This window comes from Cygnus olor, chromosome 20, assembly GCF_009769625.2.
Source record: "Cygnus olor isolate bCygOlo1 chromosome 20, bCygOlo1.pri.v2, whole genome shotgun sequence".
NCBI classification, from domain to species: Eukaryota; Metazoa; Chordata; class Aves; order Anseriformes; family Anatidae; genus Cygnus; species Cygnus olor.
The window spans coordinates 4,734,613-4,750,611 of NC_049188.1; the positions used below are offsets into that span (position 1 = coordinate 4,734,613).

General features: G+C 43.5%; 1 protein-coding gene across 25 annotated transcripts in view; it reads left to right on the forward strand.

Moving 5' to 3' along the window:
• CUX1 (cut like homeobox 1) overlaps nt 1–15,999 on the forward strand; it is a 270,215-nt gene that overhangs the window by 105,146 nt on the left and 149,070 nt on the right. For all 25 annotated transcript variants that reach the window (XM_040532644.1, XM_040532621.1, XM_040532622.1 and 22 more), the window contains one exon: nt 3,258–3,305. In XM_040532644.1, the coding sequence (XP_040388578.1) occupies nt 3,258–3,305 (48 nt within the window). The remainder of the gene's footprint in view (nt 1–3,257; nt 3,306–15,999) is intronic.

Below are 15,999 nucleotides of genomic sequence, written 5' to 3' on the forward strand. Positions count from 1 at the left end.
GGAATTTTTCCGAACTGCCAAAAATAAACCTCACCGGCAGAGTTTTAGCTGGTGACTTGAGGCATATGTAATCCTGACTTCTGTGTGTTTATTTTCACTTCCTTTTTGTTGTGAACTGTCGAAAGTTTTGATGCTGGTTAGCCAAGGAAGGAATTACAGAAGTAGCCTAAAAGCACTTTGGGGGGGGGAGGAAGGGGGAGGAAGGGGGAGGAGAGGGAGACAACCAAAACTGGTGTGAGGAAGGGGTGTATTCCTTTTGTTATTCTGCTTGCCATTTACCCACTTATCTGCATGGCATGTTTGGTTGCATTTAAAACACTGGAGCAAATTCCTTCTGGTTACTTCCCTTAGCCTATCTGCTCTGGGCAGATAATGGAAAGGGGATGCTTTCTCTGCATTGTTCAGCTGCAGCAGATCTCAAGTTATGGCTAAGATTTTGAGTTGTCAAAGCATTTTGCGCTGTTAAAGTGTGCTGTACTGATCAGCGTGTCCCACCACTGCCCCGGATTGATTACTGCTGTACAAACAATTGCTTGCCTGTGAGACTGAATCACTTCGAGCTGCCTTCTCCTCTGTCACGAAATATTTTTAAAACAGTTTTACCAACAACAGAAGCTGCTGCCTACATTTTCCATAGCATAAGCCGTTTTCCCATTATGCCTACATTTCCAAGCATAATGTTTTGCCATTATGGCATGAATTTTGCTCAGTAATGTTTTGATTGCTGGGATGAGCCTTTAGCATCCTGAATTTGCTAAATGAAGGATGTTTGGGAATCAGATTTTATACTCAATGGCTTTTCGCCCCTTTTATCAGTTTGACCAGCTGTTTCTTTGGCTTTGGGATGCTCCTCATATTTCCCCTCCTTTTCCTGCTCCTCTCTTCTGTCCTCCATAGCCAACGAACAGCAACATCACTCGTTATCAGAAGTGAATAGGAAGGCAAAGTCCGGACATGGTTTATGATCATGAAATAAAAAGTTCTGCACGTTCAGAAGTTAGTGCGTGTCAGATACAAGATACACGGTTCAATAGCAGGCTCTGCTAGGGCTCACCATGCACACAGAGGAGCAATGCTTACATCTTCTGCCTCCACAACCAGCTGTGGTTTGTTTTCCTGAATGTCACTGCGGCGCTGTGTCGTCTGCAAAAGTATCTTGGGTGATTTCTGGTGCTTAGGCAGTGGGGATAATGTTCGACGCTTACGAGCTGTGCAAGCACGAGGCTTGGGGCTGGTGTTGAATTAGATCTCCTACATTTCTGCTTTCAGCTTTGACATCAGTCTGCTGGCTGGCACCAAACCAGTTAATAATTTCAGAGGCGATACCAGGAACCATGAGCCTTAAACCCGATGATTTCCTAAGAACTGAGATTTTTGTTTCATGAAATGTTGCTTTGCTTGAATGGTGTAATTTTCCCTGATTTTATGAAGTTTAAAAGGATACCAGTGTCCTGATTGTAAGTCTTAGGTCTCAGTTTACAATTTCACTGTGCATTAAAACCTGGCACGCCAGATTTTGGCCCTGAATGCAGACATTTATTTTGCCATTGATGGTTATTGTTTTTTTCTTCAATGTCATCATCGTCGCGTTACGAGGAAAATAAGCTATAAAACGTGCAAAGCCTTCTGGGCTCCCAGCGTAGTCAGGAAGTGGGAAAAGCTGCTCAACCTGCCAGCTTGCTTTGGTAGAGGCATAATTTATCGATGGTCATGGTACACAAGGACAGTATCTACCCTTTTTCTGTCCAAAAATAGACGACAGAAAAGATCAGGAAACGTTTAGGTGACTTGGTCTAAGAAGAGCAGCGTTGTTTGGTTTAGTACGGAAGAATGAGCTTATAAAGCTGTGACATTACCCTCATCGTGGTGGGGATTAGCTGTACGGTATGCAGTAACCATGGAAGAAGTGTAATTTGGCTGATCATTTGTCTTTGATAGCTCCATTGGCATTTGGCCCCCCGAGCCATTTCTCAGGGAGAACTCCCGATTCTCCAACTCCCTCTGTGACCTGTCATTTAAATGACAAAGCCCACTTCTCTCAAAAGCCTTCTTTTCCTTCAGCAAAACAGATTAAACCCAGGGCTGAGGGTATTCTGGTGTGTGGTTTAATGCCCAATTTGTTGTGTGACTCGGGACGTAAAAGTATGCATTATTGCATTGGAAGAGAGAATTTCCCAACTTTCTGTGCTGACCCTCTTTTCTGAAATGCCCAAGGCTTCAATGGGCACTTTTAATACAGAGAGAAAATACTTCAAAGATGTCTTTATGACCCTATTGCATGAGCTTCAGTCTAGCTATGGGACTGTGGGAAGCAAGGAAGGTTTCACGGCCATGTCAGCAGCTCGTGACTGCCCCGGTTGTGTTGTTGGGGCGTCATGGGGCTGGGCTGGAGTCTCCTGCTCTCACCTGGCCCTCAGCAGCTCCTCAGCTCCGGGCAGCTGGGCCTACGAAACCCTCCAAGGCTGGGAAATCCAGCCCCATCTGGGGTTTGTAAGTCCCAGCTGGGAATTAGTAAGTAAATTCGGCCTACATTGGTTTAAAAGCAGAGCCACTGAGAATTTTATAAAAGGTAGATGTATACCGTTGTCCTAACTTACCTTGGTTGGTAAGTCAAACTATGCTATGAACTATTAGGGTGCTTCAGTGGACAGTATTTTAATGAATTTTGTGGTGTGAAGTGTGCTGTAATTCTGGAAAAAGAAATTTTGAGTTATACAGAAACCAACAAATAATGCTCCCATCTTCAGTATGGCTATCTCCAGTTCCTCAGTGACTGAAGTCATAGCACTCTTCAGAAAATAATAAATAAGATAGTCTTTTTACAAAATGACAAAACTCTTAGCTGGACTGGTGGTCCAGAGTCATCTTCCTTCAAGCCTGGCTTCCATTTGTGGAAATTTCTTCAGCATAAGTTCAGAGGTGTAGCTGCTGTTTGGGAAGATAGAGGCATTTACTTCTAATCGTATTAGTGTTTCAGCTGAATTATGAGCTGAAGGCGTTTAGTGCTTACCTAACATCACTACAGTTTTCAGTTTTGTTAATTAATGCTGTTTGCAACAGATACAGGTGTACATCAAACTGGAAATTCAGACTTGTTCAAAATGAATTCTGGATTTACATTTACTTTAATCAGAGCTCCCATAAGGTACAACGAAGTCTTACGCAGTACTTAAGATCTGAAAACAGGCTTGGGAAGAACTTGACGACGACACAGCCTTTCACACTTTCTGATGAAATATTTTGCTTCTGTCTTCTAGGACCTTCGCAAACAGGTAGCTCCATTACTGAAGAGTTTCCAAGGAGAGGTAAGAGTTTCTGCTTCTCTTGATGCTTTTGATCTCGCTTCATGTGAGTAGCGTGCCCGCAGTCTCTCAGCGTGGCCGGGTGGGGATGGAACCTCTGAGCAGGGAGCATTGATGGGGTTCAGCTTTTCTGCATTTGGCTGTGTGCTGGATGTATTTGTGATGCGCTGCGTTTGTGCTGGAGAAGCTCAGCTGGTCAAATCACTTTGCATTTGGCATACCTGAGCGTAAACTTTTGCTGTTGTTGTGACTCAGGTGGCACACAATAACTCGGTATGCCTCAGCGACTCGACAGTTCGAATGCTTAACGAATGCAATGTAATGTGTGTATACAAAAATATGAAGGATATTAAAATAGTTCTAGTGTAAACCTTTTCAGCTGTAAAAGACTATTCTAGGGGAGTTGTTGGAAAACCTTAAGTTAGCAGGTGTTTGTTAGAAAACCAATAGAAGGTGTTCAGAACTTTGGTGCTGGCTCTTTATTTGGTTTGTCTTCACACTGCTCCACTGAGAAACATGTGATTAGAGTCATCACAAGTTTAAAGGCCAACTGTTGTTATTTTTGAAGAATTTCTATAGGAAATGGCAGCTGGGCCAATTGCAGTATTGTGGACAGCACTGAGGCACTCACATCACATGAGCGAGGGCCAGCTGGGAGCTGTTGTACTGCCTCTAGGAAAAAGCCATGGATGAAATTTGCAAATTATTTTTCTCTTTATAAAGATTAGTTCCTGGGGGTAGGGTGGCGGGGTAGGTTTAGGTTTTAGCTTGCACTTTCACATTGCAGAGCCCTACTTTTAAGGTCATCTGTGTTCCAGCAGCAAAACTACTTAATTTCTCAGTCTGTAGTAAGTTGTGAGCTGATCCTGTACTGTTACAGTTCCCATCAGAGCACAGGGAAATTCAGGAGCATGTTTTCAGAAGTCTGCCCAGGGAGTTAAGCGCACAACTCCTATTATCTGTAATGAGGGTTGCATTTCTGATTACTTGTACTTCCTGCTAAATACGTATCCCAAATAGACAATAATTTTTCATCTTAAAAGCAGTATGGTATTTTTTAGTTTACTATCCAATTTCCCACGTACTGCTAGAAATAAATAAATAAATAGGAGAACTTTGTCCTTGATATATCTAATAGCAATTTGTGAGAACAAAGAATGACTTGTGTGAGTCCATTTGCCAATAGAAATTTACACTTTAAAATTGTTCCAAGTGAATTGCAGTGCTCTTAAAACCTTTCCACTTTAGTTTCAAGCTTGCAAAGCACTGACTGAAGTGTATGTATGCTTTCAGCACTGTTCTATAATGAAGGGAATGTCTGAAGATCAAGTAAGAAACATAAATCAAAATTTTGCTTAGTGAAGGAATATTATCCAATTAGATCTTGCCCATTGGAGATAGTTCACTATTACCTTGGTGTGGTTCATGCACACTCCTCTTGTACAGATCTGCTTCACTAATGTAAAAGTGAAGTTTATGTTGGTATAAATTCAATCTCATAAATTACAAGGGTAACATCTGTTGGTAGAAATCCCCTCTTAAGTGAAGCACGAATATGTCACAAGATTGTGCTGCTGAATCTCCTTAGGCAGTGATTCCAGTTTCTGTAGTCTAGACAGGGTTTTAGAAACCTAAAAGAACTGAATTAATTGTGATTGAGCACATAAATGCAGAACAGCTAACTGTCAGTTGTGGTATTTCATTATAGATTTAATTACTGTACCTTGTTTTGGAGACAAATAGGATAGAACAAAGTAGTTCAGTTGGAAGGGACCTTCAAAGTTCACTGAGTCCAACTGCCTGACCTCCTCAGTGCTAATCAAAAGTTAAAGCATATTACTGAGGGCATTGTCCAAATGTCTTTTGAACTGACAGGCATGGGGCATCAACCACCTCTCTAGGAAGCCCACTCCAGTGTCTGACCACCCTCACAGCAAAGAAATGTTTCCTAATGTCTATTCTGAACCTCCCCCGCCTTTCCCATATCAGAATCAAAATACTAAGGGTATCAGTAATAATACTAAGAATGCTAAGAAATCAGAATACTGAGAATATTAGCCTGTTCTGTTGAGTTATAATTTATTGTTCAGTGTATAGATTTGGCCTCTGTTTCTTGTAAAGACTGGCTTTCTGAAAGATCATGAGATGAATGCTCCAGGTAGGTCAAGAACAAATTGCCTTCAGTGTATATAGGCTTTTCTCCATTCCAAACCCACTGGAGTTGCCTCGTCTTACTCTCCCAAGATGGCTCTGCAAGCCATGTAGTTGGGGCAGGTCTTGGTGTCACAGCACAAGTGCTCTAGAACATCTGCAGGGAGGAAGAAATTGAAACGGCGAGTGATCTGCTGGTAAGAGGTTCCCTGCTTCTGCTACAGACACTTCACAAGTTGCAGCCCCAGTGATGCATACAAAAAAACAATGACAACAACAAAACCATAAGTAATTAAAATAAAGAGAGGTGAAAGGAAAAGTAGTGAGAATAGATGCCTTCTGCTGGAGAGGAAGTGTTCTGGAGCAGCAGGTAAAGAATATTCTTGGAGTGCTCTGGTTCACACCCCTGTAGGCATTGTGGATGTTCCTATTGAACTTCAGGGCACCACCTTCTCATCGTCTTTTTCTTGTACAGAAGCTAGGAAAATACGTTCTTGTACGACACAGCTTCTCCATCAACCATGTGGTCTCCACTGCACTTTTGCCCCTCGCTTCTATCTCCACCCTGTACTGCTGTTGTTCCACCCTTTTCTTGCTCCCTACTGACAGAACTAAGTAGGTGTTTTGGCATGTCAGAGCAATATTAAGTTAGCATTCTGCCCCAGAAGGGAAGCAGGCCTTTGCAGGTGCCACATGGGATGACTCCTTCCGTGGGCTCAGGGCACTGGGGAAGGCCAGACAAATCAGTGAAGGTGCAGTTCCCTAACGAACAGAGGTATTTAGGTAGCTTTACATGGCTATCGATGTCTTCCTGCCTACTTCTGGACTGCCTCCCCACCTCCTGCCTTTCCTCCACACTTCTGCTTATATGATCCCACGGAGACCACAAAGTTTTCTGTTTTTCCCCTCTTTTTTGCTGGCTTACTTTTCTGCCAGGTTAGTCACTGACCCAGCTCGCTGAGGCTCCTGCTGGCCATGGGAGAGGCCAGAAGAGCAAAGCCAAGGGCAGAAGGAGTGCAGCCGTGCCAGTGTAGGTTGACTTAAACTGTCCTTGAACTGTACCCTCAGCAAGCCCGACGTGACTTGGAGAGAGGTTAACTTAAGCTCGCATATTTAAATATCCTCCCAAGCATGCTTTATGGGACATCTGCTTGTAAACCTGTGGCTAGTTCACTTTTTAAAATAAATACACTGATCACTTTAGCCAAATTTTCTTCTCAGCTTGAACAGATATTGGTACCTCGTGCCCCACTCTGTATAGTCCCTTTGTATAATATGCTCACAAGTAAAAAACAAAACAAACAAAACCTGTAACATTCCATATTCCGTGGATATTTATCTCAATCAAAAGAAATTGCAAATGAAACTGTTCCACTTATCAAATCTGCAGTTTCCATTAGTTGTTGGAAATAACTTTTTTTTTGGTACAGATTGTTGGTGCTTTAAGTAAGTGTGGATTTTTTATGATGACAGTTAAAGTAAAGCATTATGAAATGAATTTTAACATGCTACAAATTTAAAAATGCATTCCGAGTGCAATGTGAAACCCTGCTAATTTGTCATTGATAATTTCATTATAGTACTTTTTCCTTGTTTAGGATTTTAATGGAAATTGGATGCATTTTTTTTTCTTTGTTCTTTTTTAATGAATAGACTGTTGTGTCTGATAGAAAGCTGGTAACATTGTCCTTTTGATTTCTGTGGGTAGCTTTTCTAACTTTCCTGGAAGGTTTAAGGTATAGAGGGTATAAATAGCTTATTGGGAGCAAGACAGTTAGAACTCACTAACTTGAGGTGTAAAATTCCTAACATTTCTGTCTTGAATCTCATTTTTTGTTTGCTTATCATTAACCCGAGGATGCATCTTATTAATGGTTTGCTCACAGTATGCTGGGCTAAATGCAGGACAGAATCAGAAAGGCTTAAGGGCTTTATCATTCAATCATAAAATCATTATTTATCATTTCCAAGTTGGCAAGCAACCACCTCAGTAAGCTGTGCTCAAACCCACTGGGTCATTGTGCATTACCACGTTTACGTGAGCCGTTGGATATTTGTATGGGAAATCTTAAAAATAAAACTTTATGTTCTTGGGCTATGTTAATTCACAGAGCTGAAGCTGTGGTATGGAAATCTAATGTCTGAATCCATATTTGTGAAGTCATCAAATAGATATTTTAAGGCTGGGAAAGGATTTCCTGAGGTCATTAGCATTCTTTTCATGTGGCATAGCAGTACTGTCCAACAGTAATGCAGTAATCCCTCATTTGGAGAACCCTTTAAGGCACATACTCCGAAACAACACGCTATGCTTCGTTTCTGTGAAATCCATTTCTCATTTTCTTCTCACAAAGCAAGTACTTTTAAGAGTGCTCCCGTTCTGATGAGACCACTCTGGCTCCCCACTTAGCTGAATTGCTCTTTAAACTATTAATTTGGTCAGCAGAGTAATTTAATAATTTTCCATATGCAGGCAACAGAAGCTGAAAATCTGTTTGGTGTGCTGGAACTACTAATCATGCCTTTGAAGGAGGGCTTTAATAATGCGTGTGTGTGCCTGAAGAACTTTGGACACGCTTTCCTTCTGCATTTTGGAAGGAGTTATTCCTGAGCTGATACCCTGATACCCCCTCTCCCCCCTTTAATTTCCTTATGTTAAATTTACAAACCTAATTAATACAATTTCTTTCCTGTAGGTTCACTCCATGATGGCTCAATTAGAGTAGCAGTAGAACTGTGGTTCAATATTCAGGCCAGCTTCATAATTGAAAACACATTTTCTTCTCAAAAGCTGCAGCTGGTTTGGTTCTGCTCATGCAGAAAAGGATATAACCTTGCATAACATAGGAAATGAACGGTTGAGAGAGAAGCCAAATTCAATTTCAGTCAGATATTTTGAGGATAAGTCCATGATCTATGGAAGCAAGGGAATGAAAAGTGTGTGTATGTGGAAAGCAGCGTATTCAGCACTCTATTAATCACGGCTAGCCTGGGTGCTGTTGTGTGCTGTTGCGTTAGCGCTGATTCGAGTACAGAGGCTGGAGAGCAGCCAAGCACTCCAGAAGTTAACCTCTTAAAGACCCTGAGCTGCTTTCTGTTGAATAAATGTAATTTTGTGGTCAGAAATAAATGCTTGTGATGTAGCAGGAGCTTTGAAAACAACAGCGTGGCAAAGCTATTACAAATTGCTCTGTGTTGTGGAAGTCAACAGCATACATCAAAATTCAGAGCTCGCATCAAGCCGAGCCCGGCCCGGAGCCTCGCCACTCTTCAATGAAAGTCCCATTAAACCACTCCATGTAACAAAATGGAGTAAATCTGGTCTTTTTGGTGGGTAATTGTTATCTTTCAGCATCCACTCTGCAGGGTGGGGGTGGTAGGTAATTTCCTTTGTATAAGGGGAGCACGGGGACTGTGCCTCCATGTCAGTGCTGCTGGGGAGGGCAGAGGCGTGCCCTCCATGCTTTTTGGGGTATCGGCAGCTCAGCAGCATTTCAACTCTGTTTACATGCGTGTGCAAATACTTATTTATTTATATTCATCTGGCTTGATTGCAGTTTAAACAACAGGAAGGTGATTTAAATATACTTACTTGAGCATCTCAAAGGCAGATGCGCTCTTCCTGGTGAGCATGGAGGGTGCCTGCTTCCACAAGGGTCAGAAATCTCCCCAAGAGAAGAGAAGTTTTAACTCCAGAGCAAGGGGCAGAACTGCAGAAACTCTCAAACTGCAGAAATTCGGCTATTGGGATAATAGATGAAGTCCCAAAGCTAAGGAATGCCAGCCAAACACATACCAGCACCAGGCACCTTTCCAAAGCTCTTGCAGGTTCATCTCCATCCCGTCTGGTGTGCAGGCAAGTCGTACAGAAACAGCCATCACTACTGGGGTAACTTTGGGGGGGGGATCAACCCAAATCCTCTTATTTTTATGTAAGTGACAATGTGCTGAAATTCCTGTTGGCAGCTGGTGGGCTGTCTATATTAAGGCCTGCTATGCCGCTGCCACGCATTTGGGTGAAATGCTAACAGTGGTGGGAAACTATTTATGCAAAATTCAGATAGGCAGCACTGTTTCAGTTCGCAGTGTCAGAAGTATCTTCTCATCCTTAAAAAAAAAAAGAAAAAAAGAGAGTTTGAAGTGTGCTGGAAGGAATGGGGATGGGAGCGCTGTGCAGGGCGCGGTATTCTGCTGAGTGTCATCATAATCCAGTCCCTGCTTCTCCAAATACAGAATTATTCCTGTATTTATTGCAGAATTACTACAAGGCTTAATACAGGTCAGTGTCTGTTTCTGCCTTGCTGTAATAAAGCAGCAGTGATTTGTAAGAGGGCAGCTCAGTATAAAATATGAGCAAAAGATTGCATTTTGGTATTTATGTGCAGGTAGATTTGCACAAAGGCAGTTAATGAGCTCGTGGCTGCAAGGATTCCTCTGCCCTATTTTTAAAAATACATGAAGAAAAGGTTGGGTCATTTCGAGGGAGAAAAGCGATTGTGGGGTCCACGCCACTGCTTATTGTAGAGGCAGGAGGAGAGGCTGATGGGCAGATGAAAGCAGCCACTCGCTTTCCTGCTGGGAGGCTGGAGGTGAGGGGGGATGCCACAGGCTGTCACCGCTTTCTCTCCTTCCTGCCCTGTCCCCCTTTTCTGTGTCGTGTGCCGAGCTTGCCCGTGTGCTCCTCAGGGGCAGCTGTCCTCCATCCCACCCCATGCTTGTGCACAACATTGAGAATCAAACACAGCAAGTTCTTCTCGGGTTAGTAGCATGCAGTGAATAATTTGTTGATCCCTTTGCTAGAAAGGTGTTGTTCTTTTAAGGTGTGCAGGCTGTAAGGAAGCCAAAGTCCCCCGGTTGGAGGTTGTGTGGTGCTGGCGCCCCTTCCCCTCCCATTGCTCCCCAGCTGAGACCCAGACAAGCACAGCTCTGGTGCCCTCAGCAGCAGCTCAGTGTCCCCAGGGTGCCCTGGACACAGTTACTGTCCTCGGGGGACACGTCCCCTGGAGCTGCTGACTGCCAGGGCTGAAGGTGCTCGGTGTCCCTGGGGAGTGCAGCACACAGCTGGTAATTACGGCTGCTTTATTGCCTCGCCTTGGAAGAATTGAGCTTCTGTCACATTCACCTGCAAAGTGGCTTTTTTTTCCTCCTTGCTTCCTGACGTTTGGCTTTTTTTCCAGCAATTTGACCCTCCTTTTGCCACCCACGTTTTGACAGTGTGGTTCCGTGCTGTACCAGCCCATGGCAGCACGGGGCTGCCGTAGGCAAGTGTCCTCGCCCCAGCCCGGGGTGCCCACCTCCTCCTTGTGCTGAGTCTAGCAAACATACAGGATGAGTCAGTTCAGCTCGCCGACACGGTGGAAAATAAATTCTTTCTCTCCTTCGTTGCATCGAGTCACTGAGCTGAATCATGCTACAACACTGTGATCACTGGATCTGATGCAAGAGGAGCGGGAGCTGGTGGCCCGAGGCAGGAGGAGGGAGCCGGGCTGCTCCATTTGGTGCTTGCCCGAGACATGGATGAGGAGCAGAGTGAGAGCATAAACTGAGAAACGCTGCTCAGAAACGCCCAGAGAAGTGTGGAGGAACACATGCAGGTTACAGAAGGATCCAGGAGAGGTTCGGCAATCGTAGCAGACCCACCACTGCAATGATCTGAAGGCAGGGTGGCAAATAGTAAAAGCTATTTAAACAAAGCTGTCGTTCTTCTGTCAATGTCTTGAGGCACATGTTGGGCTGGGCTGTTTTACTGGGAAGGAAGATCAAAGACTGGAATAGCAGCAAGAAGCTGTCCTGTGAGAATGAGGGAGCTGAGCTTTCCTCAGGGGATGGCAGCGTTGTTTGTCTGGGAAAATCAGGATTTATCTGGGCACGAAAGGAAGAAAAGGTTTCAGGGGTTCAAGGTTGCAGCTGTTTCACAGTAGAGGGAAGTAGAATTGAAAAGTTGAAGGATTTCAGTCCCTCTTGAAGCTCTCTTGTTAACTTGAGGTTAAACCAACCAGCTGGCGAGGTGGCGTGCTCTTCCCTTGCTCTTCCCAGGTAGCGTAGCTGCGCGCGGCACCCACAGCTTCGTTAAACAGATTGGAATTGTAGCCGCTGTAAGGCCCTACTTTTGTTAAAGAATTTATAGCACAGCTAAAATACATACCATATGCTTTAAGCAGCCGCACAGGAATCATTTCTTTCTAATTTTGCTTCAAAAATTTTTTAATTGTAGCAGAGAAGAAAAACAAAATCATATTTTTAATTTTTCTTCTGTCAGCTGCAAAAACTCTAACCGGGCTCTATTTTTACTAATTTTCTGTGTAGATACCTGTTGGTATAAAGAAAGGGAAATCAAGCCAACTGCAGATATACACTGCATGCTCCCTAATACGCACTCAGTGTGTTGTAGAGCTGTTACTGTGCACCACCTTAGCAGCTGATGTACTGTTTTATGTGAGGGAGCAGCTAAGCTCTATTGTAATGGCTTAAAAGAAAGAATTATGTCATTGTGTAGCGCTAATAATGCTTGCTATATCCACCACTTGATTCCAAGGCAGCTATTCAAGAATATGGCTTAAAATAATGTTACGTTAATGAGTTGTTATCATGCTTTTCCCTTTGTTTAATATGGTTCTTACAATTCTTAATGGCACTTAGGTAGCTCAAAGAAATTGAAGACAAATGAAAAAACTTGGCAATGCAAAACAATACAAGGAAAGATGTGTAGGGGAGCTCTGTGTGCAAAGGGGGCTGCGTGTCTCTCGTTAAGGCATCTATTTAGTTTAAAAATGGAACGGCAATATAAATGCCTGTTTAAATTGTTTATTTCTTCTTGGTAAGTTGGTTCCAGATTGGGTGCAGGACAGTACAAGTTAGTATCTTCCATGTTGAGGTTGTTAATGAGAGTGAGAATTGCAACTGAAGAGCAATGATGATAAGTAGAAGAGTCAGGACTACAAAATCCATGTTTAGCACAGCTGCGTGAATGCTTGTGTTTGAGACTCGTGCTGTGTGTACAAGTTAATTGTGCTTCAAGGAAATCGCTATTTCTTAGGTAATGCCATACCGACACCAAAAGCAACGTGATCCCTTCAGTGAGCAGTTGGCATCCTGAGTAGTCTAAAACCAGAAGAAAACCCCAGCAATGCAGAACGATCCAAATAGAAGGAACTCATCGTGGCCATGTGCTGGTCACATTGTCTGCAAACGTGTTAATATGCTGATACCCATCAGTTTGGAGAATTGAAGTGTCTATGCAGAACACGTTGGCACCTGGCAGCTCCACCTTCCTTGCAGAGTTTGACCTGCCTGCTTCGCCTTCGCTCCGAATGCAACCGCTCAGCCTGCCTGGCTGCGGTGGTGGAGCAGGAACCGTGCAGCTTCTGCAGATCTGCCTGCTGAGTCCAGGTGATCTGTGGTGCAGTAGGCATCAGATTTTAATTAATGTTGAAATTTCTTGGCACACGAAGCGTGACAGATTCCAAAATAAAGCCACGGGTTTTGCTTTCATCTTTTTGAATTTGTCTGTACAGAGCTAAAACGGAAGGAGTTAACGTTAATATGAAACTGCATTCGGCATCTTCCCTGACACACGTGGCCAGATTTACGATGCTTACCTGAATGTGGAGACAAAACTGCTGATTTCATTGATGATGATTAGATTTTAGCCAGGTGTAGTAGACAGGAGACTGACCAAGCCACCCTGAAATGCGCTGTCCGTGCTATCAGAGCAGCATGGCAGCAGTGCTGGGCAGCCTGCTGCTGTTCTGCCAGTGGAAAATGGGAGCAGAGCAAGGAGCTCCTGGCACACAAGCTGGAGAGAGATGGTTTTGGAGGGGAAAGTGTCTTTCAGCCTCAGGGAGCAACTCGGTACTTAGGGCAACAACTCATGAAAGCACTTGACCTGGAAAAATAAGGTGGATGAAGGGAGGGTGGCTCTCAAACGAGCGTCTTGCTGCTCTGGTGAGATTGTGAAGATGAAGGGTGTGCGAAGGAGGGAGGATTCCTTGTGTCTCATTTCTGTTATCTCAGTGTAGCTCCAATGGTATTATCAAGACAAATAGTATGCCAAAACTTAAAAGTGAACATATGTTTATGGGGGTGGTGGGGAATACAGAGGTCACTGTTGTTTCTTTCTGGTAAGAGAAGACATAATGGGGCCTGGTTTAGATAAATTAAGATGTGGAGCTAAGCTCGTGTCAAGACTACCCTAGTATGATTATAAGTTGACTTCTTTCTGGTTCCCTCAAGTTTTTAGAGTCAAATAAAAATGTTCAGCGAGAGTTTTATAATATATTCACTGACTGTTTTAGTGTGATCTGATTGCAGCTGATCCTTGTTGGCTCCTGAAACAATTTTACTTTGATTTGAAAAATTTTCAGTGAACTCCCAAATGCTTATTTCCATGTCATTTCAGCGCTCTGTTTCCTTTGTCTCTGGACTTTATTTATATCTTGCTATTTTGATGACCTTCTCATCCCATATTTCCTTACACAGCTGGAAACTGGCATACTTAATTCTTTTTTATTCTAGTTAAAGTCATCATAGTGCTTTGGTTAAAACTATTTATTTTAAGGTACAGAATAGCTGCAGAGCTCATTTTTAATAGAACTTTAAGCCAGGCAGCTTGATTGATTTTTTTTAACTACTTAAACAAAAAAATCTTTCTGCCTGGTGGGGTTGTTTGGGGTTCTGGTTCTGAATTCTGGGAGGAAAAAAAAAAAGGTGTGAAAGTTCAGTGATTTACAAACTGCTGCCAGCAGAGCATCTCTGATGTCCTTGGAATATGGTGTTTCAATTCTGTTTTATACTTCAATCACAATATAACTGGCGAATAGTGAATAAACCATACCTTTTGTAATATTTAGGGAGAACATAAGTACAAATGCCCTTTATTAAAATGTAAGAAGCTGTAATAGGAAAACAAATCCATTCAGTTATTTCACAGAAATAGAAATGCGTTTATTTTAAAAGCCTTGTTTTTCCTAGAAGGGGCAAATGAATTTTTCAAAATACAGTACAGAATGAGTTCTGTGATGCTAATCGTCTTTAATAATAGTAATTTAAATTCGGCTGTACTGTGCTGAGCAGCAGCGAGAGAAAATTGTACGTGGGAACGCTGAAGTCCAGAAGTCTAACATATGGTGTGCTTTGGCCTTCAAAGTCTGTCTTCATGTACCCATGAAATATCTCAACTGCAGAAGCCTTTCTGATGGCTGCCCCCTCCTTTCTCACCCGCTCGCGAGCGGTGGCTGATACTCTCAAGCATGGTTTGCACTACCCGGTGCTTCTCCAGCTCTGGCAGTTTGTTCCACATTCTAATTTCAAATACTCTTTGTGTGAAAATGTTCCGAGTTACTTATGTTCTCGTTCCCTAATGAGCATTGGTCCATCTGTGATTGCCTGAATTCCGATTAATAAATGGGTTATTCACAACCATCAATCCCTCACTGTCCAGCACGTCGCATCACACGCCCGCTGAGATCCCGGCGCCTTCCCACAGCCTTTCTTGGTGCACTCTGACGGAGAGCACAGCCAGTGTGTTCTGGGACCTTGGGGCTGCTCTCCAGATCCACATCGTTTTGGCCTATGCTGCTTGCTTGTCACCTCCCTAATACTTTATTTTTAAATTTATAAGAATAGGTCATGGTTCAGTCATGGTACACCTCAATTAAGTTGCCTAAATTAATCCAGATTTCGGGAGCTGTAAGTGAGGAAGGAATTTGGTTTGCTTCTCCTACTACAGCCTCGTCTTGTGCTGAAGTAACTCGTCCCTTCACAACCTCTCTCCAGATTTTGGTGGGGCTGCCAAATGCTGTGCAGATGCCTTTGCCGTCCTTATTCTCCTCCTTGACCTCTCTCCTCAAGCCTTTCCTCGGTTTATACGTTGTGTGTTGTGCTTGTGTGTAATTTTACAATTGGCCTCCTACTTTAGCTTTTTGGCCTTGATCCCCTCCATGCCGGTCTCCACAGGCCACTTACAGCCACAAGACTGATCTTAAGCCACATGGAGGTGCTGCACGCTGCTCCTGTGCACTTCTTCGCACCCATCTCCTCGATGATTTTCATCATCTGTTTTGCAGGCTTCTCCCCCCGGATCCTTCCCTTCCCAAGGCGCTCTGGCAGCAGGCAAACAGCCGCGGCACCGGGCTGACCCAGCAGCGCCCTGCGCTTATCTCTCCTCCTCCCCGCGCCGTTTCCTTTCCCTGGCACCCTGTGCTTCCTGCGCCAGAGCTCCCCGCGAGCCGGCGCGGCAGGTCGGGCTGCAGCCTGCCTTCCAGCCCTGCAGCCCTCCCTCCTGTATAATAAAATATCAGATACTTTCCTGAAATGCAAATACAGTAGACTCTGTCCATTGTTCCTGCCTTATCTACCGAATCAATAAAGTGGTTAAAGAATTCAAGGACGTTTTTCAGACAGGACCTTCCTTTTTTAGTACATGTTGACGTACGCACCTTTAAATGGTTTCATAATATTAACTGCTTTTCGAATACGCAGAAGAATTGATATCAAGCCTTTGTATCTGTAGTTCTTCAGATCCTTCCTTGCTTTTTATTAAAACATG